Source organism: Nilaparvata lugens, chromosome 7 (assembly GCF_014356525.2).
Source record: "Nilaparvata lugens isolate BPH chromosome 7, ASM1435652v1, whole genome shotgun sequence".
Classification (NCBI taxonomy): domain Eukaryota; kingdom Metazoa; phylum Arthropoda; class Insecta; order Hemiptera; family Delphacidae; genus Nilaparvata; species Nilaparvata lugens.
In genome coordinates, this window is record NC_052510.1 from 29,362,742 (window position 1) to 29,378,547 (window position 15,806).

The 15,806-nt window shown below is 34.0% G+C and overlaps 1 protein-coding gene across 1 annotated transcript in view; it reads right to left on the bottom strand.

Moving 5' to 3' along the window:
* Positions 1-14,449, bottom strand: part of LOC111046236 (cuticle protein) — a 29,705-nt gene extending 15,256 nt beyond the window's left edge. The window contains exons 1-3 of the mRNA XM_039431897.1: positions 14,295-14,449; positions 8,613-9,122; positions 8,462-8,522 (exon numbers count right to left, since the gene is read on the bottom strand). Of these exons, the coding sequence (XP_039287831.1) occupies positions 8,462-8,522; positions 8,613-9,122; positions 14,295-14,309 (586 nt within the window). The 5' untranslated portion in view covers positions 14,310-14,449. The remainder of the gene's footprint in view (positions 1-8,461; positions 8,523-8,612; positions 9,123-14,294) is intronic.
* Positions 14,450-15,806: the final 1,357 nt, after the last annotated feature.

Sequence of the window (15,806 nt, forward strand, 5' to 3'; positions counted from 1 at the left end):
TTTTTAACAACCTTTTTATTAACCGACGAGGCACACTTTACAAGAACAGCTATCATTAACGTCCACAACCAACATATTTGGGCAGATGAGAATCCTCATGCCATCAATCCTAATCGTCCACAACATCAGTTTTCAGTAAACATTTGGGCAGGAATCATAGTAGATCATCTACTTCTGCTCGAGCTTCCTCCCAGGCTTAATGGCATAATCTACTTGAACTTTTTGAGAGAGGAGCTATTTATCTTACTTGAAGATGTACCTGTTCAGTTGCGCCAAAACATTTGGTTTATGCATGATGGAGCTCCAGCACACTACAGTGTTGCTGTTCGTGAGCACCTGAATCACAGCTTTCCAAATCAATGGATAGGCCGAGGTGGGCCAGTACCATGGCCAGCTTGGTCACCAGACTTAAATCCTTTGGATTTTTATCTTTGGGGACACTTGAAAACCTCAGTATACAATACTCCGATTGATACCATTGAAGAATTCCGATCAAGGATTTTGAACGGAATAGAAATGATAAAGCAGACTCCTGGAATATTTGAACGTGTCCGACAATCGATGAGAAGACGCTGAACATATGCATTCAGAACAACGGAGGTCACATTGAACATCATTCTTTAGTCTTTTGGTATAAGTTCAATGTCATTTAGATATGTTACTTTCATATAAAAATAAAACTTTTCATAAAAAACCGAATATTTTATTTGCAATCAGTTACAACCTATGAGTTATTAGTCCTCTCCTCATAAAACAGCAAATTTTTGTGGTGTAATGTACTACATAAGAATACATTTTATTCAAATTTAGTTTACACATCTTACATAATTCTTTTCAGAATTAAATTCTCTACAATTTTCATTGCGAAAAATTATTTGTTTACTGGTCATTGAAGAAAGTTATTGGGCATCAAACGTAGAAGTCTGTGTTTTTCTACTTGGATTTTTTGCATATTTCAACATTTTTCTCAAAAAATACTCATACTACAGCTTCCAGACTAGTTTTATTCAATTTTTCAGATATTTTTCTATATGAATCCAGCATAATTTTTTCAAAAACTAATCCCCAAACAATTCAGCATCGGTGTATTTCACCAGAGTAATTTAATTCCGGGCGAAATCTTTCACTCTGTATAGCTCGCCAATGAAGCGTTTATGGAATATATGATTGTTTATAAGAACTTTTCTCCTTATTTTTACCTCTACTATCACGTATTAAATTATTATACCATAATTATGAATCACCCTATATATTGTGACATTTTAAATTTATTGAGACCATAAAATAAAATAAATCGAATAAATAAAAGGTATTATTATTGTCAAAGGCTAGGAAGAGTATCAAATGTACTGTTACCTGATAGCAATAAAGATTATACTTATCATCAGCTGAGACTGAGATAAGAGCACCTTTCTATACGGCATATTTGGAAGAATTCTTTATTGAAAATCATAATTTACTAGCAGGTAACCCGTGCTTCGGAAGGGTCTTTCTTAAAACTTGACGTAATGAAATCTAGAAGAAATCTTCTAATTTCCCTTTTAAGAGAAATCTTCTGCTCCTTCCATACAAACTGGAAGCATGACAAATAATTGAAAACTTGACAAACTGAAAATTTGATGTAATCAAATCTTGAAGAATTTAAAATTGGTCTATAACCACCCTCGGTTAAGCAAGCAAGAATCTATATGCAAAATTTCAAATTAATCAGTCCAGTAGTTCTGACGTGATAATGCGTCAAACATAATTTACCTATACTTTACACCTGTATAGGCTACATTTATAATCCAGTTCTTTCCTTTATTATAGTATAGAAGATGATACATGGGTGGATGATCATTGTTATTTTACTAAAAGATAGAACTAGGTTGAATAGTTTCTCTTTCAGAGGGAGTTTTGACAACCCACAAAACTCATTTTTCACTTGAAGATATAACGAAAAGGTGCATATGACCTTATTTTTTTGCTCAGCTTGCCAAAATACCCCTCATTCAAATATTAAAATTCTTGACTGACTGTACAGTAAGTCAGTCATTCTATCAGGACTCGAATAATTTTGAAATTTCAATTAAATAAAAATGGAAGAATATCATTTCTTTATGTAAATAACAACACCTTCATACAAAGACATATTAACTGCATGCGTTTTCATATTGCCGATACAGCATTGATGAAACTGTAGACGTTTATTTAGCATTTTGTCTCAAAAAATGTTCTAGCTGAAAAATTAATAATCCATGCCACGTGTAGACCTAAACATTACATCAAAACTATGTTTTTTCAGTTAGAAAACAATATAGAAACAGATGTTCCTTTTTTAATTTCGACCATATGTTTTGGTGATTTTTTAATGAAATCTAATGTACCATTAATGAAATTTAAATATTAATACTGAAAAATCTAGAAGGGAAATTAAAATTTGGGCTTCCAGGTGCACGAGATTGATATTTTCAGAATCTATGTGCAAAATTTGGATATCTAAATCATTCCCGTTTTTCTGGTATGCAATCCACAAGTTGACATGTTTTGATGCGAACAAACGAACACACGAACAAACACAACCCTACTCTCTCTCTTATTATATAGATTACAAAAAATTTATAAATTGTTTATAGTCAACCATCAAATTTAGAGGTGACAACTTTGTTTACGTTAGTGAACAGCTGTTTTGAATGCAGTCAAGAAATTAGTTAAAATGAATTCTCTTTACTACTGACCTTATGTTTCAAAACAATGATATAATTACTTCTAAAACCAATAATTATTGTAAAAAGGATAAGAGTTTCAAAAAATATATATATTTATTATTGTTAAAATAATTTATTAATGGAAATGTACAACATGCTAAATATTATAAAAGTGAGCAAGATCATGATACATTATGATCAGCATTATCACTGATAGGAATAGTAACATTCATTTTTTTGTTATTTGTGATTGTAATAAGAATCTCTTGTATGAAGTGTTGATATTATATATAAGAATCAACCGCATGGACTAATGTAAAAATCTCTGTGACCCGTTCAGGCCAATCATAAGTCAGATAAATAACACCAAAAAGGTGTAATAAATAATGTTACTAGTAGTTCTGTGAACAGTAGACCTCGCGCTCAGTGAGTTGCATTGACTTGTTGTTATGTTTTCTCAAAAATTAATAAATAATTTATCAATTAAAAATGTCTAGAAAAAATCCTAAATAAACATAGAGCGTTCTGTCCTATATTGTACCGTGACGTGTCATCCCGGAATGTGAGTGTGAGCGCTGTTATCAGGTCTGGCTGCAACTGTCTACAACGTTGATGGAAAGATACAATTTTCAAGAAGTTCGATGTTTTTGAACGGGTAGTATTATTGTCAACTGTCTACTAACGTTAATGGAAAGATACATTTTCAAGATGTTCGAAGTTTTTGAACGGGTAGTATTATAGTCCACTAGACAGCTGATTTATGATGAATAATTCTATAGTCTGATTTTTACGGCAATATTGGCGTATGAAGGAGGCTCCTTTTTCCTTTTATATTATCCTCAAAATGCAAAATTTCCAAAAACCTTGTATATACGTCGACGCACAATTTAAAAAGGAACATACCTGTCAAATTTCATGAAAATCTATTACCGCGTTTCGCCGTGAATGCGCAACATAAAAACATTTAAACATTAAGAGAAATGCCAAACCGTCGACTTGAATCTTAGACCTCACTTTGCTCGGTCAATAACTTTGGTGTATACGCAGCTTAAGAAAACTTTTTCATTTTGATAGCTTGATAATATACAAATAGAAAAACTTTGATTTATCAAAGGCATTTGGTTCATCGTAGACCTTCAGAATTTATTAGTGGCGCAATCCCGCAAATTATATGCATCAAGTTCCCTGCTCGACCTGTTTGATTTTGTATACTGTCTTCAATACAGGTAATTGACCGAAGCGAAGCTGAGGTCTTAGTTTTGACTCGATCGGCTTTTGTCTGTTTGTTTGTACCGCAGTTACAGTCGCAGTTATTGTCCGAATTGGATGAAATTTGGTATGCAAGTTTTTTTGAAACAAGGCGCAGAAACGTATATGCAACGATTTTTGATAAGACTTCTGGTTATTCTGTAATATTTAAAAAACCGCGAACTAACCTCAATCCAGAAAGGATGTGTGTTTGAAGATACAGCAATAATTCATTCCCATACTTTTTCGCATCTATTGTTAGGAGCACATGGTGGTCGAGTTGGTTAAACTGTGGTCTGTCACACTGTGGGACCCAGGTTCAAACTTGTTCCTGCCAGATTTTTTTTGCAGATAATACTAATATTGTTTTATCTTATTCTAATAATATATCATTATAAAATAAATTATTTCATTTCATTTTCATTTATTGACACACTTTACAATTTACAATAATAAATAATACACAAAACATTACAAAACAATAATATAAAGTGGTTAGGTAACCTCATTTGAAAAAACGTGTTGAGGCACCATCACACTGAAAATAAAGAAAGAGTAGCTTAGAGCCTAGCTAAAATTATATAAAAACTTGATAAATGTTTATAATACAGAGAAAAAAATATGTTGAAGAGTACTAAGAGATAAACTGTCCCTGTTATTATGATTAGATAGAATAATTAAATTGAAGCATCTTATTATTATTATCAAATTGATTTAACAAATTAATTGGATGAATTATTTAAAAAAATCTTTATTGTATCAGAGTCCAATTACTGCAGTTGTAGAGAAAAAATTGTATGTAAAGGTATAAAGAAATTGTCAAAAAAACTACAGATTTATTGTTACTTAGAAATACCGGTTTCGGTAATTACACCATTGTCAATCTCTGATAAACTCTGATAATGACCGAAACCGGTCTTTCTGAGTATCCATAAATCTGTGTTTTTTTGACAATTACTTAGTCTTTTTCATTTAAAAGGTATGTATTTGATATGAAGGTAGTCCTTGATAAGTCCGGTGTTCCTGGAAACAGTGTCTCTGGCACTTTCAATGGAGAAAATAATAGATGACAATCATGGCTAAATCTTCACAATATACTGTACTGGCCCTTCTCATTAGATTGAAAGTTGTATTCATGAGCGACGTCTACTGTTCGCAGAACTACTAGTAATTTAAGGCCTCTGAATCTAGTGTCTAGCAATTGCTACACTACAACTTACACTTGCAGAAAATATTATTCTCACACAGTTAGTCATTAAACAAATCAAGGGTGTGCAAGAGTTTATGCCTCCCGCGATTTGGACTATTATATTGAATCTTATACTGAATCTCTCAGCCTGGTGTTCTATAGTTTTCATTCACACACTTATAAGTTTGAGGTTACAACACCGAGGACTCAGTGTAAGATTTTATACATGTGTGACGTCTCCATCTGGGGCATTGCTCAAGTAAAAAACCAGGACCCCCCAAGGAGCGTTACAATATTTACTTCCTAGCTGATATGTTGTTCAACTAGACATTGAACTCACATTGCTGGATTTCAAAACCCAAATATTTTCAGGAATATTTTCCATCAAAACAAAGGAGAGAGAGGAATGCTTTCAGAGTTTCTAAATGTACTTTTCCGATCATTGATTGATTTGTGAATGTGTTAATTAGAAATTATTGTTGAATTCTAGATTTGAGACTACTCAACCTATATAATTTATATTCCTATCCTCTAGGAAATAAAATTCAAAATATTTTTCACAAGACATGATTACACCTAATGTACATTATTGAAATGATGTACAGCGTTGCAAGCTATTTAATCAAAATTCAAAAATAGAAACAGGTCTTTGAAGTACAAACCGATCTACTGGAACTATTCTCCAAATCCATCCCATCATTGACATATCCATCTCATAATATGCTATTTATGATTCCTTCTGGATAAGTCAGTACTAATGTATTGGAATTGTTTTCAATAATTCTACCTGTTCTATTTTTGAAGTGTTATAGTTAGTACTTCTGAACAGTCTTGTGTTATCATTAGTCCAGTCACTAAATACGTTGGTACTTGCAATATATATTGTAGTTCTAATTTTTTAATATATTTCTTGGATACATAAGAGAAGTCCAGAACCAATTTCTCCATGCAAAATTTCCTTGTGCTGGATATATGGTGATTTTCGGTTCATTTTCCAGTTTACAGGTATTTCCGCCAAATCGGACAGAAAAATTCACTCTCGCCTTTTTTTAGATTTTGAAATTTAAAATCGAATGACATTCGTAAATTTCTATCTTCAATGAGTACTGAGTTACAATTTTTTCAAATGTGTAAATAATGAAGGAAAAAATCAATTTTTAACACATAAATTGGTAGACTAATTTTTTCGTGTATTGAAATACTGGTTAAGTTCTCTCAAGGATGACTTTTCCATTTTTCGACCGAATTTGACTTATGATTTTGATTTGACATGACATGATTTTGAACCGCCTTGACGAGCCGAGTCAAGTACTGTAATCATCAAAGTACTAATTAGAACATTAAAGTCAATGAGCTGTAGTAAAAGAGATCCGATTACAGTGTCAAAAGTTTTTGAAATTTGAAATTTTGATCCTTGAGGTGTCATTATGTGCGCCTCTCAACTAGGAAATGCTGAAATCTCTATGAAATGAACTGCACCTAACGGCTGATTCTCATAGAACATGATCTTATGAACTATACAAGTTCATAGTGTGAAATTTCAATGAGAGGACAATGAAGTTGGTGATGATGGTTGAAGCTAAACAATAGGTGTGTTATGGTGGTAATATTGATAAGAAATAAATATTATGAGTTTGTGTTTCCATCGAGGTAAATTTATTATGGGTTTATTTGAAAAGTGTAGAATTAGAACTCTGTCAATGAGACTTTAGTGATCTTGTAGATGATTTTTTGTATACATTTTTATTGTGAGAAATCTATTTCTCTGTTGAAAAATAATTTTCTCACTTTAATATATTGCAAACTTGCGTCCGGGAAGACTCCAATTTTATGCAGGGTTGAGCTATTCTCACGGAACTGTATTTCCGTTAGCGATGGAAAATACACTGGTATTTGGGAATATTTCAAACATGCATTTTTCTTTCCCAAAGATTTCTGCCCTGTCTTCACGTGGACCGTCGTCTCGTTTGTGGAAGGACAACATAGCTTGCGTGGAAAAGATCAGTCTCAATCAACCGCCAATCGAAACAGATTTAAATCTAGAGGTAGCCTTGGGCCTCAAAAGTCCAAATTGAACGTGTTACATGTGGTGAAAATGAGTGTAAAAACTTTGTAAAATGTTTGATCCGTCCGATTTCGCGAAGGTTTGAAATGAGAGCTTTATTACATGGAGTAATCAGGCGTACCTGGAAATCTATATGAGATAGAGTGTTCTACCTGGTGTCGGATTGTAGAGCACAAAATTACGCCTAGAGGGATTTCGAATCATACGTTTAAATGGTAACAAATAGAAGATATTGTTGATCAACAAACTGAAATTCATCAGAATGCCGCTGAACTTGTGTATGAACGTTGGGAATGTGAATGAGTTGCATTCACCGGTTCACAAATATTAAATATGATGTTTTCGTTAAATATGAGTGCTTCAAAACATACTGAATGCTACTTTCTTTCTTTCTTTTTAAAAAATAAAGTTTACTACAAGATTTCTATATTGTTTTTAATAATTTGTTATGAAAAGTAGCCCATGTGAGTGAAGTTTTTTTGCTACTTATAACATACTGTTACTAATGCTGAGTTTCCTTTGCAGGTAATTACTACAATCATCTTTCACGTGTGTTAGATCACTAGATGAGTAAGTATAATCATTATTATCATTAGTATAATAATTTATATTATCGGAATTCCCAAAAATATTTGTTCACGTGGCTAATTTGAGTGTAATTGGTATTGTTTCCAGAAAACTTTCTAAAGTTTAATTGAGCTTCATATTTCATTTTCTTGATCGATATTCTCAATTTTCACTTATTTTGATGGAACTTGAACATCATCTATCTTTCTATGAGAACTGTTCTTAGTATTGAATTTCTCCAAGTGAATACTTGAAGCATAGTTGATTGAACTAAGATACCTGGTGTCACTCATCACTTGGCTGATTAAAGTCGCTGATATCTACATCATTTTGAGTGATTTATTAATTAGAATTACAATAATATAATCTTATAAAATCTAGCTGTGTTGCTAATTTCACAAAAAAAAATACTCGTAATTTGTAATGATAGTAGCTTCAACTTGAAAGACAATCACGTAATAAGGTTGATGAAAGACATATTCTTCCACATAAGAAAATTCATTTTATTAGAAAAATACAAAATCATTCAATCATACACAACATTCATATCAACTTTGAACACACGCAGTGACAATAATTTGGTAATGATTCATCGTTTGGTGACTCGAACCGTTTGTGAGTATTTACAAATATATGGCGATGGTGAACGCACGGTTTATAGAAGATCTTCCCTGAAGATCAAGATTGATATTTGAAAGAACTTACAGGTATCTAAGATGATGACACTTTTGTATTGGATCAGTTGTAGAAGGCGTGGTTTCTTGTGCTGTTCGAATACAATGAATGTCATTAACTCGAGTATTCATTGGTACCTACTGCTATATACCGTGCATGGTTAGGGAGATCTGTTGACTTAGAACTTGTAGGAGAAATGGGGTGTGTGGAAAGAGGTGGTGGTGTAAGCGGCGTGTTTGGGGGCGGAGTAGCTGGGGGCAGAGTATTTGTAGACGGGGGCAGGTGCGGAGTACTTGTAGACTGGAGCGGGAGCTACATACTTGTAGACTGGGGCTGGTGCAACGTATTTGTAGACAGGGGCGGGGGCGTATTTGGGGGCTGGGGCATAAGCCTTGGCTTCTCCCTCGTAGTGGACAATGGCGTTGAATCCGTCCTTGTGCTCGGAGGTGTATTCGACGATCCTCTTCTTGCCGTCGGGCTGCACGAGGGTGTAGTATCCCTTGACCGAGTCGCCCTCCCTCACCTCGTGCTGGCTCTTGATGTCTCCGGTGTGCTCGTCCTTGACGGCGTACTCGAACGAGTACTTGGCGGGAGCGTAGTGCTCGGGCTCGGCGTGGTGGTAGGCGATCACCGGTGCGTGGTACTCAACGGCGGCGCAGGCTACGGCCATCACGGCTACGCCGAACACAATCTACAAAAAAAAGAAAAATATCACTACAAGTTACATCCATCTTCATTGATTGGTTCAATGAGGAATGAATATTTCATTCATTGTGTTGATGATCATTGTTTAAGAGACGGCTTGATAATAAAAAAACTAACATTTCAATTATCATCTTATTGATAATGAACAAGGAATATACAGGATTTCCTTTGTTAATAATTATATTTTACTTGGAAAAATATAAGTAGGTATCAGAGATTCCTAAGAGATATCCATGTTGAATTTTCAATTATCATCCATGTAAAGATAATTATCAAGAATTTTCATATATCAATACAGAATTTTTTTGATCATATATTTCACTTGGAAAAATATAAGTAGGTATCAGGAATTTCCATGAGAAAAAATTGAATACTCCTAAGGGAAGAGGTGTCCTATGATTTAAGCCTTATTAGTAAGTTATTAAAAGGGTATCAAAAGAGTGGAACCTAAGAATTGATCCCATAGACGGCAACATAGAATCTTTTATCATAACTTTTTTGAGTGATTTTTCTGTTTTGCTTCAAATCAAACAGCCATTATTGTTATTTAGAACCTTCCTTATAATCCTAAAATCTGATGAAAAATGAAGGTGCTGTTTGCTCAAATATAGTTAAACGGTAAAGGGAGTATAAGATATTCCTGAAAATACCATATTTGGTTCCAAGTATCGTGTTACTGGCTTATAAGCTATTATCCTTTAAAGATGTTCGGAGTGGTTCTATGGTTTATGGATGATCACTGGTCTTCTTCCTGTTTGCTTGTCACCAAGTATCTTTTCCTCTCAACTGTCACCAAGTCTAGACATTTTAATTGGTAGTCTGATCAATTTAGTGTTGCAGTGAAGAACATGTTAGGCGTCCTTACCAATTGACATTAGCTTCCAAACAGCTAATTAACTAAATTTGGTATCAAGAAACAATCGTACTACTAGAAATAGTATTGCAGTACTATATCAGAAGTCTTTATTTGTTGTTGAATCGCGAAGATGGTTCGTTGATTACACTTGTATTTGGGACGTTCATACACTGGTACTTCCAAGCCTCACCTTGTTCAATGAGCAAGTTCTGATAGAGATTGTTAATTATCTTAACACTATTCTCAGATATGTTCTGGAAAATTGTTCCATGACGAGATTAAAACACCCTATGTTGTCTTCTCCTACTTGAGTATGACTCAGTTATACACAACTTTGCTCCATGCTTGTCACGTGTAGGCACAATACTGTGTTTTTATCTTGAGGAAATAATATCGTACAATTAAGTGATTTTAATCGTTGTTTGAAAGCAAAGATGGTATGTAGAAATTAAATTGAATTACTGGTATTTGAGACCACAAGGTGTCCCAACGCAGTAATTGAATAGGGACAACAGTTTTTTAATTGAGAAACAATGTAGTATCATTGAGAAGAGAACATTGTTTAGAAGCAAATATGGTTTTGTAGAAGTTGGTTTACTTGTATTTGGGGCATTGATTCGTATTTAACGCAGTAATAGAGTCTTACGAACCTTTGTAATGCAAACAATGAGGAAGCAACTATGTGTGTTGGAGTGTTGCTGATTACCAGCAACTTTGTCACAAGTGGTCGAAAAATGCGGTATCTTAGGCCTATAGATGTTTGAGTACATTACTGACCGTAATTCAAGTGACTGGTTATGCTTACAGTTGTAGTATGCCGGGTAACTAGATCAACTGACAGGTGGCACACGCTGCGGTATTTGTCGTTGGGTTTTAATTGGCCGCCCAATTAAATAATGCACTCTCAGGTACTGATCAGACAAATATTACACAATTATTGCTATATTAGGATATTAGATCGGCTACGATCTATGAGCTAACACAATTACATCAAACTATCAGTTTGAGGAAAACTATCAATCTTAGCTGATTGGCTAGCTTGTTGTAAACAGCAACTTAGATCCTAGGGTCTTAGGGGGACTTAGGTAGTCGCCCAAAAAGAAGAAGAATATTCACTCCATACAGATGAATCTCTTGGTATCTTGTTACTGTGCTCCAAATTGTACTGTACTTTCGAAAACCTTATAAAGTGACAGAAACCTATCAAGGCTTTTCTTACTATAACTTTTAGTCAAAATTTGTTATAACTGCTGCAAAATATGTGAAATCTTCATAACAAGGTATCAAATGTTGTCAGGAAACTTTTTTCTTGCAAAAATGAACGATGAGTACTCTTTACGTCTTTACTAAGTAGGTAGCAGTTTTTCTTATTCGTTTATATTTTAATTTATGTAAAAGTTCATTATCTTTCAATTAAATCATCTTCAAGTTTATTATTTCAATTTCTTGAACCTTTATAAATACATGTCTTCAACTCCCACTAGATTATGGCCGTTGTCTTCATCTCTGTATGCCTTTCTACAGACGCGAACAGATCGAGAACTCGATTGCGAATATGATCTACTGAAATCTAATAATCAATGTGACTGTTCTGTTCGTACCCAAATTGTTGGTTTAGTAGATGTAACTTCTGTTTCCAAATTATAATAGAGTGGATGATTGCTCCTATTGTTCACATTCCAATCCAATTTATGGCGTATGCTAATACTTGAATTCATTTGTAGATAAGTGGAAACGTGTCTTGGTCATCAGTTTAAAATTCATCCACTATATTATATTTAAGAAACAATACATTTTTCTTAGAGATGCTTGATCAAATAAGAACGTATGTTTGTTATTGATATCAAGTGTATGCTTATTCACCACAAAATGCATTGGATCTTGTAATAAGGAAACTGTAGGTCCTAATGGAGTAGGCTAATGGTTGTTAGTCGCATTATTACATATTGATTGCATGAATGGGTGAATCACTTCAATACACCTGTATTGTATTAATGCATGGTTTCGCGGTTTCTGATTGATTCCTAATCCAATAGTAGTGTTATCGGTCATAGGATTATGGATTACTTGAAATAAGATGTACGGAAGTAATAGAAATCTGATCCTGGTTGATTGATGAATGAAAGGATTAAAGAATATCGAGTTGCATGTACCTCATTGGAATTATGATTTCATTGAAGGAATTGCTCATACATCATGGATGCTGTTCCTTTTCCTTCTCTGATTAATCTGATTTATTATGCAAGAAGGTGCGGTACTTGATACACCTCATGCTGATGTTGATCTGTTGCATATTGCATATTACTACACCTTTTCCAATTGTATTAAGAAAGTATCAATTTATTTAGTCTGAGAGAAGATATCAGTTGTATTTGAGAATAGTCAATTGTTATTGAGGAAATATCAGATGTAAATAAGAACAGTTGATTTTATTTGAGAAGTAATCACATGTAATAATTGGGAATAGCCATTTATTATTGAGTAAATGTTAGAGATGTCAATTAAAAATGCGAAAACTATCCACTTGCGTCATGTGTTCTACCTTATTAGCAGCACTAGAAATTTTAGTGGAAAGCAAGAAGTGGCCCTGTATTCTGTATTTCAATTTGTGAACAACAACAACTATTAATTTGATGTATGAATCACAACATTTTCTTAATTACAAATCAAATTTTATCAATATGAAATAATACTCTCTCAAATTCAATTCAAATTAACCATTCCCAATAATTAGAAGTGATAACTTCTCGAATAAAACTGGCTGGTCTCATTTACCACTGACATGTTCCCAAATACAAATAATTACTATTCTCTATTACAATCATAAATACTTTATTAAATATAATTGGAAAGGTTTGTGACTGCCGGATAAGACAACATTTCTCAGGAAAATTTTTCTTATAGGTTCAATTAAAAGAGGCGGGTTTTGTTCTTTCTATTCAGTGAGATTTCGAATTATCAGTGCTTGACCATATGTTTGTTTTGTTGAATTTAGCTCTTGCTTATCGAACTTTGAACACTCATCACACTGAGACACAAACACTCATCTCAATCATAATAATATCCTATGAAAAAAAGCATAACCTATCATGAATCTTTTTGTGAAACAACTGCGTTCCAATCAGTAGTGATCTCAAAAAATGGAACCGGTTGAACTTCAATTTTGACCGTGGAGAATTAATTGGGTGAATAAATAATAAAATATCGCTATTATTGACCAGTGTAAAATACACATCTGTCAATTTTGTAGCACTCATTGTTTTTCATGATTCCCTTGCCTCGTTTAGATCATAGTCCAAGTTTTCATGAAGTTTTAATCGTTGTCAAGAGAAATTTTTTATAAACTTTAATTCCCCAGCTTAGGTTCAGTTTTGCAATGTTCAGAAAAAACGGATAAGAATAAAATAATTCAATCTTTCTTTAAGAATGTATTGATTACAATAGAGAATATAAAGTAGGAATTCCCACAGAATCTATGGGAACATCTTTTACCGTACATGAATGTAATAGGAATATGAATAATGTATTACAGTAAAAATCTTACTCAGAATAATCTTGAAAAAATTTCATTTGCTAAAAACAAAAATCGAGAATACATGGAGAACTATTTTAAATTTGTGAATATGCTTTTGATTGATTGGGTCGTTATAGTATGATCAATTATAAGAAATAGTAGTATTGATTAGTTGATAAGAGTATCGGTAATTGATGATAGAAATGTAGTAGAGTAGCTTGCAAAACCCTTGAACAGTTTTTAAATACCTGATTATTATTTAATACCAGTCCTTCTTATTACTCGGTAATAAGCTTAACTTGAAATCAAAATAATTACTATCTAAAATTATTGAAACTGGAATTATTGGAGGTTGATAATACCGAAATTAATATTTATTGTCACATATTTGATAATGTGGGTGGTAGAGGGGGAGAAATATTTTCATTATGAAATCAGTTATCGAAGGTAGCATTAAAAAATTCATTGATTTGATTTTTTCTGAAAATTGTTAGAGAGTTATTATTGAGGTTTCCAATTTAGCATGCATGGAGGTCACTTACTACACCACAATGATAATTTACGAAGTGAAGATTGATTGTCAACTTATTTCTTACGGTAATAGGTTAGTAAAATCAGTATGTTGGCGAAACACTAATAGTATGTCCATATTATTAGAAAAAGTCAGTAAACAAAAATAGTTGTGAACAAAAAACTATCAGGTTTGTTTAATTTGCAAAAATCAACTTAGTGGTGAAATGAAGTGTAAATTGTGTGAATTATAATGGTGGAAGGGGAAGGCGGCCTACCTGTAGGGAATGCATGTCGATCTAGAGTAGTGTCACTGACAGATTTCACTGAATGCACTTTAAATCGTTGTCACACGATGTTACTGGTTGAAGTGAACGAAGGTAACTGATAGCACTGATGTCGACCCTCCGTCTTTATATATACTTAGAAAAGTAACTATTGGAAGTACTGTTGTGGGTACAGGCTACTTGTTATGTCCTTATCACACCTCCACTCGGTGTCCCTCTACTATCTCTTTCTGCTCCTTCTACTTGTTTTCTCATTGGTAATGATTTTATTCATGCCTTTCATAGCAAGGTCCACATGCGTCGTTTTGATGGTTTTTTGTGGGCGTGGTGGGTAAGGAGGGTGTAAAAGGGGTCTCCGAAGACAGGTATGCGGGCTTCATTCATTTGTTGTTGAGGGAGGGGGAGGGCAACTCCCATCCTGTATTGAAATGTTTCCGCTAGGTACTTCAACTTTTACTTCTTCATCATCGTCCTCGTTTACTTCTGCTTCTTCTGCTCTTTCTTCTCCATCCTTTTTCATCCCTCTCAATTGATTTTCTTCTTTTCTCTCTCCTTATTTCTGCTTCCTATTCTGACAATCTTTTTCTCTCCCTTCTCATGCTAATTCTTATTTTTCTTTTTCCTTTACTCCTGTTCATCGTCCTTTCCCTTCATCCAATCCTTCCATCTTCTCTCTTCTTATCTTCTCTTTTTCTCTTTATCTGCCTCCGTCTTCTTCTGCGTTCTTTTTCCGGTCCTCCATTTTCTTCATCTTCTCTTCTTCCTCACTTTCTTTTCTTTTTCCACCCTCTTCAGTTTTTCCTCCTCCTTATTTTACTTCGTTTCCGCCTCCATCAACCTCCTGTTTCTGTTTTTCTTCTCCTTCCACCGCCTCTTTCTCTCTTCGATATTCCTTATCTTTCTACTCCCGTTTCTTCTTTCTCTTCTCCTCCCGTCCTTGTCACCTTCCTCCTTCTCAATGTAATCCTTTTTCCTCTTATTCTTCTTTTACCTCGTTCATCTTCTCCACCTCCTCAACCTCTTTTCCTCTTCCTTCATACTGTTCTTTCTCCTTTTTTCATTTCCTCCTTCTTCTGGCTTTCATCATCGTTATTATTCTGTTCCTCCTACTCTTTCTTCTTATCCTTCTCTTCTCAATCTCCTCTTTCTCAACTTGTTTTTTTTCACAGATGTGTACAGACAGAAATCATGTCACCTTTCACCGATGTACGCTGTGATCTCGTTTCCTCCTCCTCCTCCTACTCCTCCTCATCCTGCCAATGAACAATGTTGTGCTTCAATATTCCGCTGCTTGATTCCCCCCCCTCCCCCAACACATCTTGGCGAACAACCTTGGCTAATTTGCCCCCTTTCTGTTTCAACTGGAACGATAGTAAAAAGTTTAATGGCTACAGATCACAAAAAATTCAGTTGCTCCACAATCGTTACAACTTTTACAGCGAAAACTAGCTTTTCAAGATATATCTTTTGTGTTTATAGTTTATATGGAATTATGGGTTTGAT